We start from the raw sequence: 16,458 nt of genomic DNA on the forward strand, positions 1-16,458 counted from the left end.
CTTGCCTCCTGCTAAGCTGCAGAATAGAATCCAAAACATGATGGCAGTGTACAAGCTTCTTAGGAATCACTGAAAGTCATGGATCCAGAGTTTTGTTAGCACCCACAACTGGAGAGAACAAAGAAGCAGAAACAAAGTCTTTCGGCAGTAAACTCAAGCATAGCTTTAAATAAAAAAAAGACATTGATAAACTTTAGAATAAAATGTGCTTACCTACAGTCCCCATCTCCTCTGCAGCTCAAGTCTCATATTGTGGAGGGAATGCTGGAGCAGACCATCTCCTATTTCTTCTCATCAAGAACATTCTCTGGTGGCACGTAGAGTGGTAAAGCTATAAGTAGTAAATAATGTTGACAGTCAACATAGTAAGTGCCCCTAGCATTTCAGTAGGCCAGACAGACTAGATAAGCAGAGTGGGTTGCATTCTACCTCTGCTCAGCCATACTAGAAAGATTAAAGACCCATCTACCATATCTCCCTCCAGTTGATCGTCTGTTGTTAAAAAATGGTTTGAATAAGTAGTCAAAACTCGCATTCTCTCTTACATGGTTGTTTCCTTTCTGATAAGTCAACAAGCTTTGGGGGTGATCCACAAAGTGACTTAAATACCTAAACTCCAGAGTTAGGGGATTAAGTCCCCATATGCATCACTGACATCCATGAAACTCCTGCTTGGCTCGCACCTATCCCCGTAAGCACCTAAACTCACTTGGTGCCTACCTTTCCACTGTAGAAGTTCCCTAGGTAGCTAAATTTTAGACCCTGGGGCAAGCACACTGCTACCACCCTCTAGCTGTACATCTCCTGCCTATGCCTTGTGCCCCAGAGCAATTCACAAACCAGGGGAAGACACATGTTCATCCACCTAGGTTGTATGCAGGCCCCGATCCACTTGGTGGCCCCTGAGCACGCATACTGGATCAGGTCCTGTCCTGCTGCTTAAGTCACATGCAGGGCCCAATCCATTAGGCAGCTTCTGAGCACATCTACTGGAGTGGGTCCCAAAGACTGGTCAGTGGGAGGGAGCACATCAAATAGAATGGCTCTGTAGTCCAGTGGTAAGAGCATCCACCTAGGGAGGTGAGAGGTTGCAGGTCCAGTCCCCCTGCCTCAATCATTCTTTCATTATTTATCCACAGTGGAACAACTTCAACACGAGAGATTGAGGGAAGCCCACATCAGAATATCCCATAGCTCAGTGGTTAGATCATTCCTCTGACAGATGGCAAACCCTTGTTCAAATCCTTTCTCCGCCACTGGCAGAGAGGAGGGAACTGAACCTCAGTTTCCCACATCCCAAGTGAGTGCCCTAACTACTAGGCTAAAAGTTATGAGGGGGAAGGCCCTCATCACCACCTCCTCCTCCAACCATTTGTGTAGTGTGAGGCAAGCATTGAACTCATTCCTTCAAGAAGTGACTTAGGCGCTAATCAGCCTGACTCCAGGTGGCTGGTTCTGAGCAGAGACAGGCACCTCCCTGCAGCCTGAACTTAGGCACCTATCTTATTCGCTGAGCGGCAAACAGTGGAGAGGCTAACAGAGGGTGTTCACCTGGGGAGAGCCCACTGGAGCTTTCATCTTACAGGCTTCTCTGAGTAGTAATTGCAACAGGTGAGGAAGCTCTTAGACGGAAGGTAATATGGATGGTTAGCTATCAGCTGTTGTGACCTGCACAGGATGTGCCATGTTTGTCTTTCTTCCACAGGATAGAAGCAACTTCGTCTGTACAAAGTGCAAGCTGGTCTCCATATTGGAAGAGAAGGTTCAAGGAATGGAGAAACAAGTATCAACCCTGTGTTGCAGAAGAGAAAATGATGATTTCCTGGACAGACGTCAGCACAAGATCCTGAAGAGTCAGAGCAGGCTGCGCAGTGGGAACAGAAGGACAGTGAAGAAAATTGGCAGCATGTGACCTCCAGAAGAAAAAATAAGAGCATCCATGTACCAGCAATGCAATACAGGTGAGCAACCATTTTCATGTTCTCTCCACAGGTACTAATGTGTAGAGTGGACTAGATGATACATCTGAGGGAAGGGAGCAGAAGGAGACTCCACCGATCGGAAGGCATGAGATGCACTGTCATAGGGATGGGGGTTCCATGACCACCACTCCCAAGAGAAGGAGGCAGATGGTAGTGATTGGGGTCTCCCTCTTAAGGGGGACTGAATCATCTATCTGCTCTCCCGACCGGGAAAACCGAGAAGTCTGCTGCTTGCCAGGAGCTAGAATTCACGATACGACAGAGAGATTGCCGAAACTCAAGCTCTCAGTTCGCTAACCATTCCTGCTTCTCCATGCGGGCACCGATGATACTGCCAAGAATGACCTTGAGTGGATCACTGCAGACTACGTGGCTCTGGGAAGAAGGATAAAGGAGTTTGAGGCACAAGTGGTGTTCTTGTCCATCCTCCCTGTGGAAGGAAAAGGCCCAGGTAGAGACCGTTGAATCGTGGAAGTCAATGAATGGGTACTCAGGTGGTGTCGGAGAGAAGACTTTGGATTCTTTGACCATGGGATGGTGTTCCAAGAAGACGGATGCTAGGCAGAGACAGGCTCCACCTAACAAAGGGAGGGAAGAGCATCTTCCCAAGCAGGCTGGCTAACCTAGTGAGGAGGGCTTTAAACTAGGTTCACTGGGGGAAGGAGACCAAAGCCCTGAAGTAAAGAGGAAGTAGAATACCAGGTGGAAGCACAAGCAGGACAGCGCAAGAGGGGAGGACACCTGCCTCATACTGAGAAAGCAGGATGATCAGCAACTTATCTTAAGCGCCTATACACAAATGCAAGAAGCCTAGGAAACAAGCAGGTAGAACTGGAAGTCCTGGCACAGTCAAGGAATTATGATGTGACTGGAATAACAGAGACTTGGTGGGATAACTCACATGACTGGAGTACTGTCATGGATGGATATAAACTGTTCAGGAAGGACAGGCAGGGCAGAAAAGGTGGAGGGAGTTCCATTGTATGTAAGAGAGCAGTATGACAGATCAGAGTTCCAGTATGAAACTGCAGAAAAACCTGAGAGTCTCTGGATTAAGTTTAGAAGTGTGAGCAACAAGGGTGATGTCGTGGTGGGAGTCTGCTATACCACCAGACCAGGGAGATGAGGCGGATGAGGCTTTCTTCAGAAGTTACTAACAGAAGTTACTAGATCACAGGCCCGGGTTCTCCTGGGGGACTTCAATCACCCCAATATCTGCTTGGAGAGCAATACAGCCGTGCACAGACAATCCAGGAAGTTTTTGGAAAGTGTAAGGGACAAATTTCCTGGTGCAAGTACTGGAGGAACCAGCTAGGGACAGAACTCTTCTTGACCTGCTGCTCACAAACTGGGAAGAATTAGTAGGGGAAGCAAAAGTGGATGGGAACCTGGGAGGCAGTGACCATGAGATGGTCGAGTTCAGGATCCTGACTCAAGGAAGAAAAGAGAGCAGCAGAATACAGACCCTGGACTTCAGAAAAGCAGACTTTGACTCCCTCAGGGAAGTGTTGGGCAAGATCCCCTGGGAGAACAACATGAGGGGGAAAGGAGTCCAGGAGAGCTGGCTGTATTTTAAAGAATCCTTATTGAAGTTGCAGAAACAAATCATCCCGATGGGTATAAAGTGAAACAATGAAATCCTTGCTGATCTTAAACACAAAAAAGAAGCTTACAAGATGTGGAAGATTGGACAAATGACCAGAGAGGAGTATAAAAATATTGGTCAGGCATGCAGGAGTGAAATCAGGAAGTTCACAAATCACAACTGGAGTTGCAACTAGCAAGGGACATTAAGGGTAGCAAGAAGGGTTTCTACAGGTATGTTAGCAACAAGGTGGTGGTCAAGGAAAGTGTGGGCCCTTTATTGAATGGGGGAGGCAACCTAGTGATAGAGGATGTGGAAAAAGCGAATGTACTCAATGCTTTTTTTGCCTCTGTCTTCACGAACAAGGTCATCTCCCAGAATACTGCACTGGGCAGCGTAGTATGGGGAGGAGGTGACCAGCCCTCTGTGGAGAAAGAAGTGGTTCAAGACTATTTAGAAAAGCTGGACAAGCACAAGTCCATGGGGCTGGATGCGCTGCATCCGAGAGTGCTAAAGGAGTTGGATGATGTGATTGCAGAGCCATTGGCCATTATCTTTGAAAACTCATGGCAATCAGGGGAGGTCCCGGATGACTGGAAAAAGGCTAATGTAGTGCCCATCTTTTAAAAAGGGCAGGAAGAGATCCAGGGAGCTACAGGCCTGTCAGCCTCACCTGAGTCCCTGGAAAAATCATGGAGCAGGTCCTCCAGGAATCAATTTTGAAGCACTTGGAGGGGAGGAAAGTGATCAGGAACAGTCAGCATGGATTCATCAAGGGCAAGTCATGCCTGACTAATCTAATTGCCTTCTATGATGAGATAACTGGCTCTATGGATGAGGGGAAAGCTTTTGATATGGTCTCCCACAGTATTCTTGCCAGAAAGTTAAAGAAGTATGGGCTGGATGAATGGACTATAAGGTGGATAGAAAGCTGGCTAGCTCATCGGACTCAACGGGTAGTGATCAGTGGCTCCATGTCTAGTTGGCAGCTGGTATCAAGCCGGTTTTGTTCAATATCTTCATTAATGATCTGGAGGATGGTGTGGACTGCAACCTCAGCAAGTTTGCCAATGACACTAAACTGGGAGGAGTAGTAGATATTCTGGAGGATAGGGATAGGATACAGAGGGACCTAGACAAATTAGAGGATTGGGCCAAAAGAAATCTGATGAGGTTCAACAAGGACAAGTGCAGAGTCCTGCACTTAGGATGGAAGAATCCCATGCACTGCTACAGACTAGGGACCGAGTGGTTAGGCAGTAGTTCTGCAGAAAAGGACCTAGGGGTTACAGTGGATGAGAAGCTGGATATGAGTCAACAGCGTGCTCTTGTTGCCAAGAAGGCTAATGGCATTTTGGGCTGTATAAGTAGGAGCATTGACAGCAGATTAGGGAGATGATCATTCCTCTCTATTCGGCATTGGTGAGGCCTCATCTTGAGTACTGTGTCCAGTTTTGGGCCCCACACTACAAGGAGGATGTGGAAAAATTGGAAAGAGTACAGTGGAGGGCAACAAAAATGATTAGGGGGCTGGAGCACATGATTTATGAGGAGAGGCTGAGGGAACTGGGATTATTTAGTCTGCAGAAGAGAAGAATGACGGGGGATTTGATAGCTGCTTTCAACTACCTGAAAGGGGGGTCCAAAGAAGATGGATCTAGACTGTTCTCAGTGGTAGCAGATGACAGAACAAGGAGTAATGGTCTCAAGTTGCAGTGGGGGAGGTTCAGATTGGATATTAGGAAAATCTTTTTCCCTAGAAGGGTGGTGAAGCACTGGACTGGGTTACCTAGGGAGGTGGTGGAATCTCCATCCTTGGAGGTTTTTAAGGTCAGGCTTGACAAAGCCCTGGCTGGGATGATTTAGTTGGGGATTGGTCCTGCTTTGAGCAGGGGGCTGGACTAGATGACCTCCTGAGGTCTCTTCCAATCCTTATATTCTATGATTCTATGTGTCTACACTGCAATGTAAGTCCAGGCTTAGCAGAACTCAAGTTAGCATACTCTGGGTTTGTTAACCTAGGGCTTGAGCATCTACTCTCATTTGTAACCCCAGGTTAGGAATTGTTGGCCCCTGGGTCCAAACCTGGGGCTTCAGTGTCTACACTACATTATATGGGCTTGCATCCAGCCTATCCAAGACTTCTAGTGCCCTCCCAAAATGGCATCTGAAGAAGTGGGTATTCACCCACGAAAGCTCATGCTGCAAAACGTCTGTTAGTCTATAAGGTGCCACAGGATTCTTTGCCGCTTCTCCCAAAATTTGACCACCCTAGACGTTTGTTGGTGGTGCAGTGTGAGAAAACTTGACTGTCCAGACAAAGTTTGCCTGTGGGCTTGTGGAATACTTTTGGTGGACTTCCAGAGCATGTGTCCAGTGCTGCTGTATTTATACTGAAAAGCAATAAGGCTTGAACCCTGGGTCCCGGCTTGACTCAGGCTTGGACCCTCCCTTCCCATGGAGTCCTGTGACACTGGGTTAGTGCAATTTGCATGTAGGCAGAAGTGTGGTTTAGGCTTGAGTCTGATTTGCGGTGTATACCTACCCTTTGATGCTCATGTGATTACATATTCAACACATCTCATAGAAGACCTTCCTTCTCGGGAGTGGGACATCAGGGGGTGAGAAACAGGGGGGCAGATAGAGAGTGGGGAGCCGGGCCATGTCCTCCTCCCCTAACCAGCCCTCCATACAATTTCCGAAACCCGATGCAGCCCTCAGGCCAAAAAGTTTGCCCGCCCCTGCTCTATAGGTTAAACACCTTTCATTTCAACCAGAATTTTTCTGGAAGCCAGTGCAGAACACTGGTCTATTGTGCTTCCCACATGCAGCATTCTGCATTAGGCTTAGCATCCGAATGGTCCTGAGTACTGTGACAAAGTTCCTCCTCTACCTTGGTGGGTCCTGTGCTTATTTGGCAGATTTTCTCACCTCAGTGATCTTCCCCACAGTCTGGGTCAACTTCTCCTGTGTCTGATCAGGAGTTGGGAGGTTTGGGGGGAACCCGGGCCCGCCCTCTACTCCGGGTTCCAGCCCAGGGCCCTGTGGATTGCAGCTGTCTATAGTGCCTCCTGTAACAGCTGCATGACAGCTACAACTCCCTGGGCTACTTCCCCATGGCCTCCTCCAAACACCTTCTTTATCTTCACCACAGGACCTGGTGTCTGATAACGCTTGTACTCCTTAGTCCTCCAGCAGCACACCCTCTCACTCTCAGCTCCACTGCTCAGTATATTTGCCCTCTACCAGACTCCTGTACCCCACTGGCCTGGGTCTGTCACAGTACATTACAGCAATCTAATACTGAGGTGACAAAGAATTCATTGGAAAGAAAAGGTTACACTACTCTGGTCAAGAGTTGGTAGAAAAAGTATTCTTGGCCACAGCCGCTACCTGGGCATCCAAGAGTAGCGAGAATCTAACAGCACCCTGTGTTGTGCTCCTGTTTTCAAAATTGCTGTTGTACTCTCTGATTAAGTTCGGTATAAGCAGTGTACTAAATACACTGCAAACCATGTCTCCTCGCTAACAATCTCATATACCCTATGAACAAGAAAGATGATATTACAGACCCCTTCGGCAGCTGCAAAAGAGCACTCTTGGAACAGAGAAACCATTGACCACAACTCCCCTTTGGGGTCCTCTCAGAAAGATAATAGCCACACAAAAGCAATGCCATCCATCCCTGTTACTGTCTGTAAATGAATCAACAAAAATCTCATGGCCAACTGTATCAAAAGCTGCTGACAAATTTATAAGAATCATACATCCTTAATCTTTGTTCATTGCTTGGATATAATAAACTAATGCAACCAGGGCAGTTTCTACCCCATATTCGGGCCTATGACCAGATTGACTGACTCCAAGGAAATCTCAATGACCTTCTTTAAAAATGGGAGATGGGACATACGCTGATAGCCAGAATGTGAACATCAAGAGTTGGTTTCATGAGCATGAATCTCTCAATAGCTTATTTAAGCGGTGTTGGGATCCTGTTCTCATCCGCCTACAGAAAAACATTCACAATCTTGACAAACAATGGACCCATTACTTCTCCACTGGACTTCTCTAGCCAGAAAGGACAAGACTGCAACTCACACATTGTGTCAGGAAGCAGCTACAGCACCTCCGTAGCCTCTGTAATACAGGCTGCAATTCAAGCAAAGAGGACATAAGCTCATGTCCTCTCCACATATGGTTGAGTTTCCATAGCAATGGATAGCTCAGTTCAAATTTGAACTTCGTCTGCAAAGTAACATGAAAGCTCTCCACAAGGAAAAAAAATCAATCTGCAACCAAGTGGACACAGTGAGGATTCAATCACTTAGCACAGTTCTGCTGTGACAGATGTTAGAGAAGTGAAGGCAGTTTCTTCACTTTCTCCACAGCCATGACAATTTTTAAATATTCTGTATACTGCAATCAAATTAAGGATAAGATAGGGCTAGTGTAAGCATGTAGGTTGCCACACACTAATAAAAAAAGAGCCTTCTGGGTTGATTAGGTTCTTCACTACACTGGTGTGGGAATCACCAAGACTGGTAACACAATTATTTTAATATCCGTGTAGATGATTCAACCCAAAATTCCATGACTGCCACGATAATCATTCTACTGTCTCAGGTAGTTGTAGGCTCCATTCATAGGGCTGGACATGCTTTGGATCAGGTGTTTGGACTTGGGGTGGAAGGCAGAGGGATTGATATTAACATCTTTCTGTCAAGGACTATTATCTTTAAAGTTAGGGCACACCAGTCCCAATGAGATGACTGATGTTTTGACAGTTTGCCTTCAGAAGTTAATGAACCGTTTGTTTCTGAGCAGCTACAAGGGATAAAATTGTTCTGAGTTTTCTCTATTGATAATTTGGTAGGAATTTACAACAATCTCTTGTCCTTCACTATTGATACGAAGGCTCCTTGCCACCAGCTTTGTCCTCACAGGTCACCTTGATTATAGATTACCTGAGACAGAAGTAGAAAGAGGGAAAATGACTAGCAAGTCTGGGGCAGAAGTCTCATGCTGATGTTGGTCTTTGGAAGGGCCCAGCTGTTACTGTTGGGTACTCAGATAAACTCCAAGCACAGACCTGCTTTCCCCCATGGAGCACTCTTCCTCACAGTTCCCTGCTTTTTCACCAATTCATCTCCCTCCACAAAACCAGTCCAATCACACCTTCAAAACACAAGATATCGCATCACAAATTTAAAAAGCAAACCCCCCTGCAGATAAATTTCACTAATGCCTCACAATCCTGAGGGATGATGGCAGTGGTGGTTGATATAGGTCTTCCCTTCAGTTCCCCATCTGTAAAATGGGGACAATGGTGCTTTCCACCATCAGAGAAGTGTTGAGGATTAACACACTACAGATTGTGAGGTTCTCAGATGCTCTGGTGATGGGAACCATAAGTAACTAAGGGTATTGCTACACAGCAGACAGGAGGGTGCTTCCCAGCAAGGGTACATAGACACATGCTAGCTCCCCTTGAGCTAGCATGCTAAACATAGCCATGTGGCAGATGCAGCACAAGCTAGCTGTTTTGAGTACAACCCCACCCAACCCGAGTACCTGTTCCTGCACTTAGCCTGAGCCACTGTGCCCACACTGCTAATTTTAACACACTAGCTCAAGGAGAGGTAGTGCATGCCTGTCTACAAGCACTAGGAAGCATCCTCCTAGCTGCTCTGTAGACATAACCCTAAGACAGATTCCTTTGACAACTCTTCTTGGCAGGAATGGATTTAGGGTCAGGCTGCAAGTAGAAAATTAACACTGGCCCTAATCTATATCTATCCTAATTTGAAAGCTAACACATTATCATTGTGGGCATTCAGCAAGAATTTAAATTAATCATATTTTCTAATCAGTTACTGAAAAAAACAGTAATGGATCTATTATGCAATATAATCAGGCAGTATTTAAAACCCTGTATTTACAGTCTAAAGGAACTATAATGGTGGGAAAATGTCAATGAACCTCAATTCAACACCAAAAAGATCAAAGTATATATGCAGTACATCCAGGAATGAAGACAGGTAACAAGGATTAGCTGTAGTAAAGCTCTTATACATTTCTGAAAAGAGCTTGTGGATAAGTAAAGGAAATATAGAATTCACTTTGACAAACAAGGTAGTGGATCAAATTCATCCTTGCTATACTCCTCTGAAGCCCAATGGATTTACCAGCAGGGATAAATTGACCCCCAAGCGAACACAAATTTTATCCCTAATGTCTGAACATTTTATTATAGTTAAGTTTTAGCACAGGCAACAACGAAGCTAAAGGGAAGTGTACAGAATCTAGTGAATCACTTAGATAACCTAGTGAAAATCTTGAGACTCTTGCATATGGCAAAATATAATGAAAGATTAAAATATGATGCAGGCAAAGGACATTCATCTTTGACAGAATAATGTTCAGATAACAACATTTGTTGATCTAAGAAAACATATAGGGTTAATCTGGATTGAAGGCAGCCAGAAAGTTTTAGTAGTGATTACTACATCATAAGCCAGTAGTTTTCAACTGGGGATCTGCAGACTATATCTAAGGGGTCCGTGAAGGGTGACTATGAAATTAAAGTTTTAGACCCCAGAAAAGGCATTCCATTTTTCTGATCAATCAAAAGTATGTGAATATCCCCAGCTACAGATCAAAACCTGGAAGCATTGTTGTTACCACAGAAGCCCACAGTTCAGCACCCTTTCTTGCGCTGTATCAAATGCCATGCCAAGCACATGCAACATTTATAGTTCAATTCTGTTCAGCCCGTTTTCAGACTAAGACTTTTATGGTAGGTATTCACAGACCACAGGTTGAATTTCCAAAGAGGTTTGCACCTCCATTCCAAATTTTTTAGGAGTCTGCAGATGATAATGGGTTGAAAACGACTGTCATAAGCTATATTACTCATTGCACTCTGACAGACATTGAAATAGCAAATACCTCCCGAATGGCCACATGTGCAAGAATTAAAACAGTGCAAGTATCAAGTTTGAAAATTAGAGGATATATTCCTATCTAGAAATAGCAGAACAGGAATCCATGAAAAATTGACCAATATTATATAAATTAGAGAATCTAAAAATAGCCTCAAAATATGCATAGATAATTTTTAGTTCAGAATTAGTGTTCCAAGCAAGGATAAAAAAATATTATTCTTCATTCTTAAACTGTTTCTCGGCATACCAATATCAAGAAAAATGGTTTCCATAATCATAACCAATTTCATGTTGAATAGCTCAAATCAAAAAAGTCAAGACACTATGAAGACACGGAATTTAACTTCTGTTGAACAAAGTCCTCAGTTCATAAAGGATAAAAATATTTTAGAGGTTTTGTCATTTTCAGGGGGTCTATGCTTCTTCAGTGTATGTGTGTATACATCTTCATGGACCAATATATTCCTAAAAATGACTCAATTATTGCATGCATCAATACAAGGGGAGAAGTTATCCTTTATTGGCATGGTTTTATACTTAAATATTCAAGAAACCAAACAGCTTTTCAAGTTTTATAAGAAATGGAAAAGATATTTAAGAAAGCTACTGAATTATAAAACATTTGGCGTAGTCAGTTTGTAAAGACTTACTGCTAAATTTCACCTTGCCATTTAATTGAAAGATATTGGGTGATTTTGCCTTTAAAATGTTAATAGGCAACTAAACTGAACATTGTACACAGTAAGCATCTTAATGTTTTATTCATTGAATTCTTTATACAGAATACGTTTCACTGATATTTAATTCACTGCAGTATTGTTGGTGGTGCAACACAGGATTACATTAATTATAAACAAAGAACATAGATCTGACTTTTTAAATTTTTATATATATATATTTTTTTCCAGTTGACAAATAGCATCACAATTACTGTATAAAAACTGAAATCACCATGGAAGCTAAGGCCTACATTTTTTAAAATTTCCAATTAAGTTTCCCTCTGTATATATTTACCAGAGATATTAGGAACAAAATTCCAGTACCTTGAAAATAAACAAGTCTATGGTAATTTCTAGCAACCACTATTCAAGAAATGAAGAAAACATACAAGATAAAAATGTTTCTCTTCATTGAAGTCAGAAATCTGTCACCTATTCACACTATGTATGTACAAAATCCACAAAGTTGTGTATATAATGAATTTTAAAATAATCTGTAAAACATTACTTAACAAAATGCCACTTTTCAAACTCAGTGTGGGATTTTTAAAATATTCAAAGAAGAATCTACTGAAAGAACACATTTAAAAACAATACATTTTAGTAGCAAAATTTGCCTATAACAAAATACATAAAATACTAATCCGAGTTAAAGCATCAGTGTGAGATGCTCAAGACAATGTCACATGTTTATCAAGATACTGCTCTTATGATTATTGTAAAAATGGTCATTTAAAAAATTTAAAGCAATGCTTTTCGTGGTTTGAACTTTAATTATAACAATTATAAGAGACAATTCCATTAGCCAAACTACAGAGAATCTGTATGGAATGACATTCTTCCTTGCTTTATAGCAGTACTAAAGATTACCTATAAACTTCATTTTAAAATAGCAATGGTATAATTTTCTAGTATCTTTATTTTCTGTTACTATATATATAGCCATATAGTATTCTAATATTAATCTAAAGCAGGGGTCGGCAACCTTTTAGCAGTGGTGTGCCGAGTCTTCATTTATTCACTCTAATTTAAGGTTTCGTGTGCTAGTAATACATTTAACGTTTTTAGAAGGTCTCTTTCTATAAGTCTATAATATATAACTAAACTATTGTTGTATGTAAAGTAAATAAGGTTTTTAAAATGTTTAAGAAGCTTCATTTAAAATTAAATTAAAATGCAGAGACCCTGGACAGGTGGCCAGGACCAGGGCAGTGTGAGTGCCACTGAAAATCAGCTTGTGTGCTGCCTTCGGCATGCGTGCCATAGGTTGCCTAACCCTGATCTAAAGACTACACAAGAAATACTGACAATGTCACCAAGTAGGTGTGTCATGCCAAGCTTTTTTTTTTTTTTTTTTTTAAATGAACCTTTCAGTAAGAGTTAATGACAATTTCTAACCAGGCCAAATACAAGGGCGGCATTTTAACAACTCATTATGGAATAAGGGATGCAGTTGTAATAGAATACATAAAAACAGATGATATTGCAAATATTTTTGATCTATAATAAGCTTAACTTGAAATGGAGTTGTGGAAATGTATTTGTAACATAAAAATAGATAATTTTGTAATCAAAGATGAATTTAACATCATGGCCAACTAAACGTATACTTCCACGCAGGAGGCAGAAAATTAAAAATGAAATTCACAACACAAAGACTGAAAATTGTTTTACCAGCTAGAACTTTTAAATATAGTTTTCTTTTTAGCCTACTTCCAATAGAAATAGTTTGGTTTGTTTCCTGTACAGTTTGATGCTTTGTCTATACCATATATAGTAGAAAAATAAATTCTTTAGCAACCTAGAAACAGTTTATAAAACTCTTGAAGTTTAATTTTTCTTTGCTAAACATGCCAATGTTAGACTGACACCTATAAATAAAAGCTATGTAGACAACAGATGTAATGTAAAACAAGTTAAGAATACTACAATTTACAGGACAGACTTTATTATTGTACTTTATCAATTCCTGTATGCTTTGCGACAGGACTAGGGCTTTTTGTTCTTGTTTTCTTAGAAAAGATAATTACTTGCAAGAATATAACACAAATATCAAGATAATTTATCATATACATGTACTTCAACAGCAGCCTTGTTTATGGTATCATCTTAATCTAGAATGATAATCCAAGTCATAATTAGAAGTACAATACCTAGGACATAATTGGGAAAGGCAATTTTTATTTTAGGAAAATGGAGTAAATCAAAAACTCTTAAGAGCCTTAATTCTCAAAATCATCTATTTACTATAATACATAGAAGACGATCTTAAAATCTCATTATGAATGAAGATTACAACGGTGACCCATCATAAAGCTTTTTTAAACTACACATAAGATATCCTAGCAGCTGAGTGAACCAAATTTATTTTTTTCCTTTCCAGACCCCAAACCAAAAAGCTATAATTTGAGCATGAAATAAAAAAAACTGCTAAAAGTCTCACAAATATTTTTTACTTATGGCCTCCCCTCAATTCTGCTACAATGTGTAGTCTTCTAAAACAGTTACCACCAATTAAATGTTTAAAAAAAAAATTTAAAAAGCAGCACTCTTTTAAAGCAAAATTGGTACCAATGTCAAAGAAAAAAGTAATAATTAAAAATGGTGCAAAAAGTCAGTAATTTTGAATTTTTAGTACAACATACCACAGAAAAAATATGAATACAAATTTGTGATTTTATATATACACTCCAAAGAGGTTAATTGTCAGTACCCAAAGTATTTATTGCTATATATTAGCAATGCATTTTTGTATATCTTTAAAGGGCCGCATAAAAATAGATTTAAAGAATAGATTAAATTGAAGTCCTAGATTAAAACATTGTTTGGTTTACAGAATTTTACTACAACAAAATTCATGTTTATGTATGAAAAGTTATATAACCTTGTATGAAAATGTCATGAACTATTTTCTACACACTAGATGTGTTCCCAAGTGGGAAAAATTAAAATATCTAAAATATATTAGATTAAGTTTACAAGACCATCAATGATCTTTTAAACATGCAGCTGTTTACAGAATTAACAGTATTACAAAATGTTTAATTCAGTAATGGAACATAAGGAAATAACTAGGAGACATCAAAATTTTTGTACAATATTTGAAACTCACTTTTACAACAAGCATGTCCTTGGTATTGTGCTGTAAGAAATAATAAGCAAGTTCAACAAATTGTCCACAGGTTTACTTATAAGTAAAGATGGAAGGTGCAGGATTGTAATATTTTCAACAGTGCATTTTGCATTTTTTCAAAAACCATCCCAAGCATACTACAGCATAAGTAGCCAGGAGGTAACAAAATAAACTACAGCTGGGCTTCAGTTGTCTACACAGAATGCCTGAATGTGAATAACGCTGACAAAAATAGCACATTCAATAACAAAAACAGCCATAAAGCAGGCTGTAAGCACTGAATGTATCATAAATGTGATCTTTTAAATCATTAAATTTCTATAGAAAAATTTTATTCACAATATATTGTGACAAACTGCCACAGGAATGATATAGTGATTGCGATAAGGTTTCATGCAGCAGCAGCTTTGTACTTTATAGCTATTTTTGTTTTTAAAAATTAAACCTCTCCAGTCATGCTTATCCCATGGTTTTGATCTGCAGTGTGTATGAATGAAGAAATACAGTATGGGTTGTAACAAAAATGTCCCATCAGTTTGGATGTGAATTATTTTTCATAAATATGAAGTACATTACTGAATCCTGAAACATGCATGTCTAGCTTTATTTTCTGTCCAATGCCAGGCTGCCTGCATCTTCTTCTATTTATATAATACCAAGAGGATCTGCTTGTAATTGTGGTTGTATCAGCTGAGGTTGCAATGGTGGTGGTAACTGAAGTGGTACCATTGGTTCCACCATCTGCACTGTGTTGGATGGTGGTGGCTGACATGCCACAGAGTTGGAGGTTTCTACAATCTCTCCATTGTAAAAGAAAAACTGGCACTGTTGAATGAAGGTCTCTATAACCGACTGGTGAATCTTGGTGGTAGACAGGAACTCCCGGTTTTCGAAATCAGGTCTCATCAAAGTTGGCCAGAAACAAATTGATAAGTTATCAGCAGTCATAAGATTGGTTCTATTTTGCTGGCTAACCCTGAAATGAGAATAAATTTTCAGAACACGTTCACAAAGAACAATTAAAAATGATATACAAACAGGTCTGATTTCAAATATTTTCATAAACATGAACTTTAATGCAAAAGAATATTTTTACAAGTATCTATTAAAACAATAGCATTCTTAGATGTTACACTGATGCAAATCCAGAAATGAATATTTTAGATTTAACAGCTAACAGATAAGACTTTGACTCGGTGTTTTACTATTCAAATTTGAATCATGGTGAAAATTAAAATGCAAGAAGTTATCCCCCATTTTAAAGAAGTGACAATGAATGTATATGTTAGAAATCTCTCAGGGGGTTTCCTGCCCTGCAAGGTAAAATCCATTAGCTCTGCATAACGTTTGACCTTTGTGCTGAGAGGGGTAGCTACGGGGGGGCTATAGCAAATTTTGGAGTGGCTATAGCCCAAATAAGACCTCCAATAGCACCACCCCTGCCTGTGTGTCTTTTAAATTATAAATTACTTTTTTTGCCGATCTCAGTGTTCTGATTGGTCTTCGGTTTAATGCAGCTCTATAGCTGCTAAACAATCAAGCCCTCTAACACTGTCTCAGCCCCAGGGGCAGCCTTAGGGAAAATGGCACCCCCGCGCAAACTTCTGTTTTGGCACCCCTTCTTTGGAGGCAGGGTGGGGTTGGATCGGCTCAGGCTGTCAGCCCCAGCATGTGCGAGGCTAGGGCTTACAGGTGGAGTGCCGCCATGCATGGGGGCTTACAGCTCATGAGCCCCACATAAGAACCTTGCAACCCCCAGTTTAAGGACCCCTATTCTAGAAGAAAAAGACAACATGCCTATACAAAGAGGAACCTACATTTAGTGATATCTATATATCAAAAGAAAAAAGCAAGTAAAGATTGAAATATTTCACTTCATTATAGGCTTTTCATATTAGCCAGTGATAAAATAGTGTCTGAAATTAAGCCGTGCTATTAAGCAAATTCCCACTGTTATCAGCAGGTGTTTTGCTTACATCAAGATGCACAGGTTGAAGTGCAACATGTCTCCCCTCACAGTTGAAAGCTAGATGATTCTGCCATGTCATCACTAGCTAAGGTGAAAAAAAGAGTATAAATAGGAGTAAGATTAACT

At 40.8% G+C, this 16,458-nt stretch overlaps 1 protein-coding gene across 3 annotated transcripts in view; it reads right to left on the minus strand.

Moving 5' to 3' along the window:
* Window positions 1–12,387: 12,387 nt before the first annotated feature.
* The window catches only part of ARHGAP5 (Rho GTPase activating protein 5), an 86,974-nt gene continuing 82,903 nt past the window's right edge, over window positions 12,388–16,458 (minus strand). For all 3 annotated transcript variants that reach the window (XM_045015743.1, XM_045015742.1, XM_045015744.1), the window contains one exon: window positions 12,388–15,339. In XM_045015743.1, coding sequence (XP_044871678.1) covers window positions 15,009–15,339 — 331 coding nt within the window. In that variant the 3' untranslated portion in view covers window positions 12,388–15,008. The remainder of the gene's footprint in view (window positions 15,340–16,458) is intronic.

This window comes from Mauremys mutica, chromosome 4 (assembly GCF_020497125.1).
Source record: "Mauremys mutica isolate MM-2020 ecotype Southern chromosome 4, ASM2049712v1, whole genome shotgun sequence".
NCBI classification, from domain to species: Eukaryota; Metazoa; Chordata; order Testudines; family Geoemydidae; genus Mauremys; species Mauremys mutica.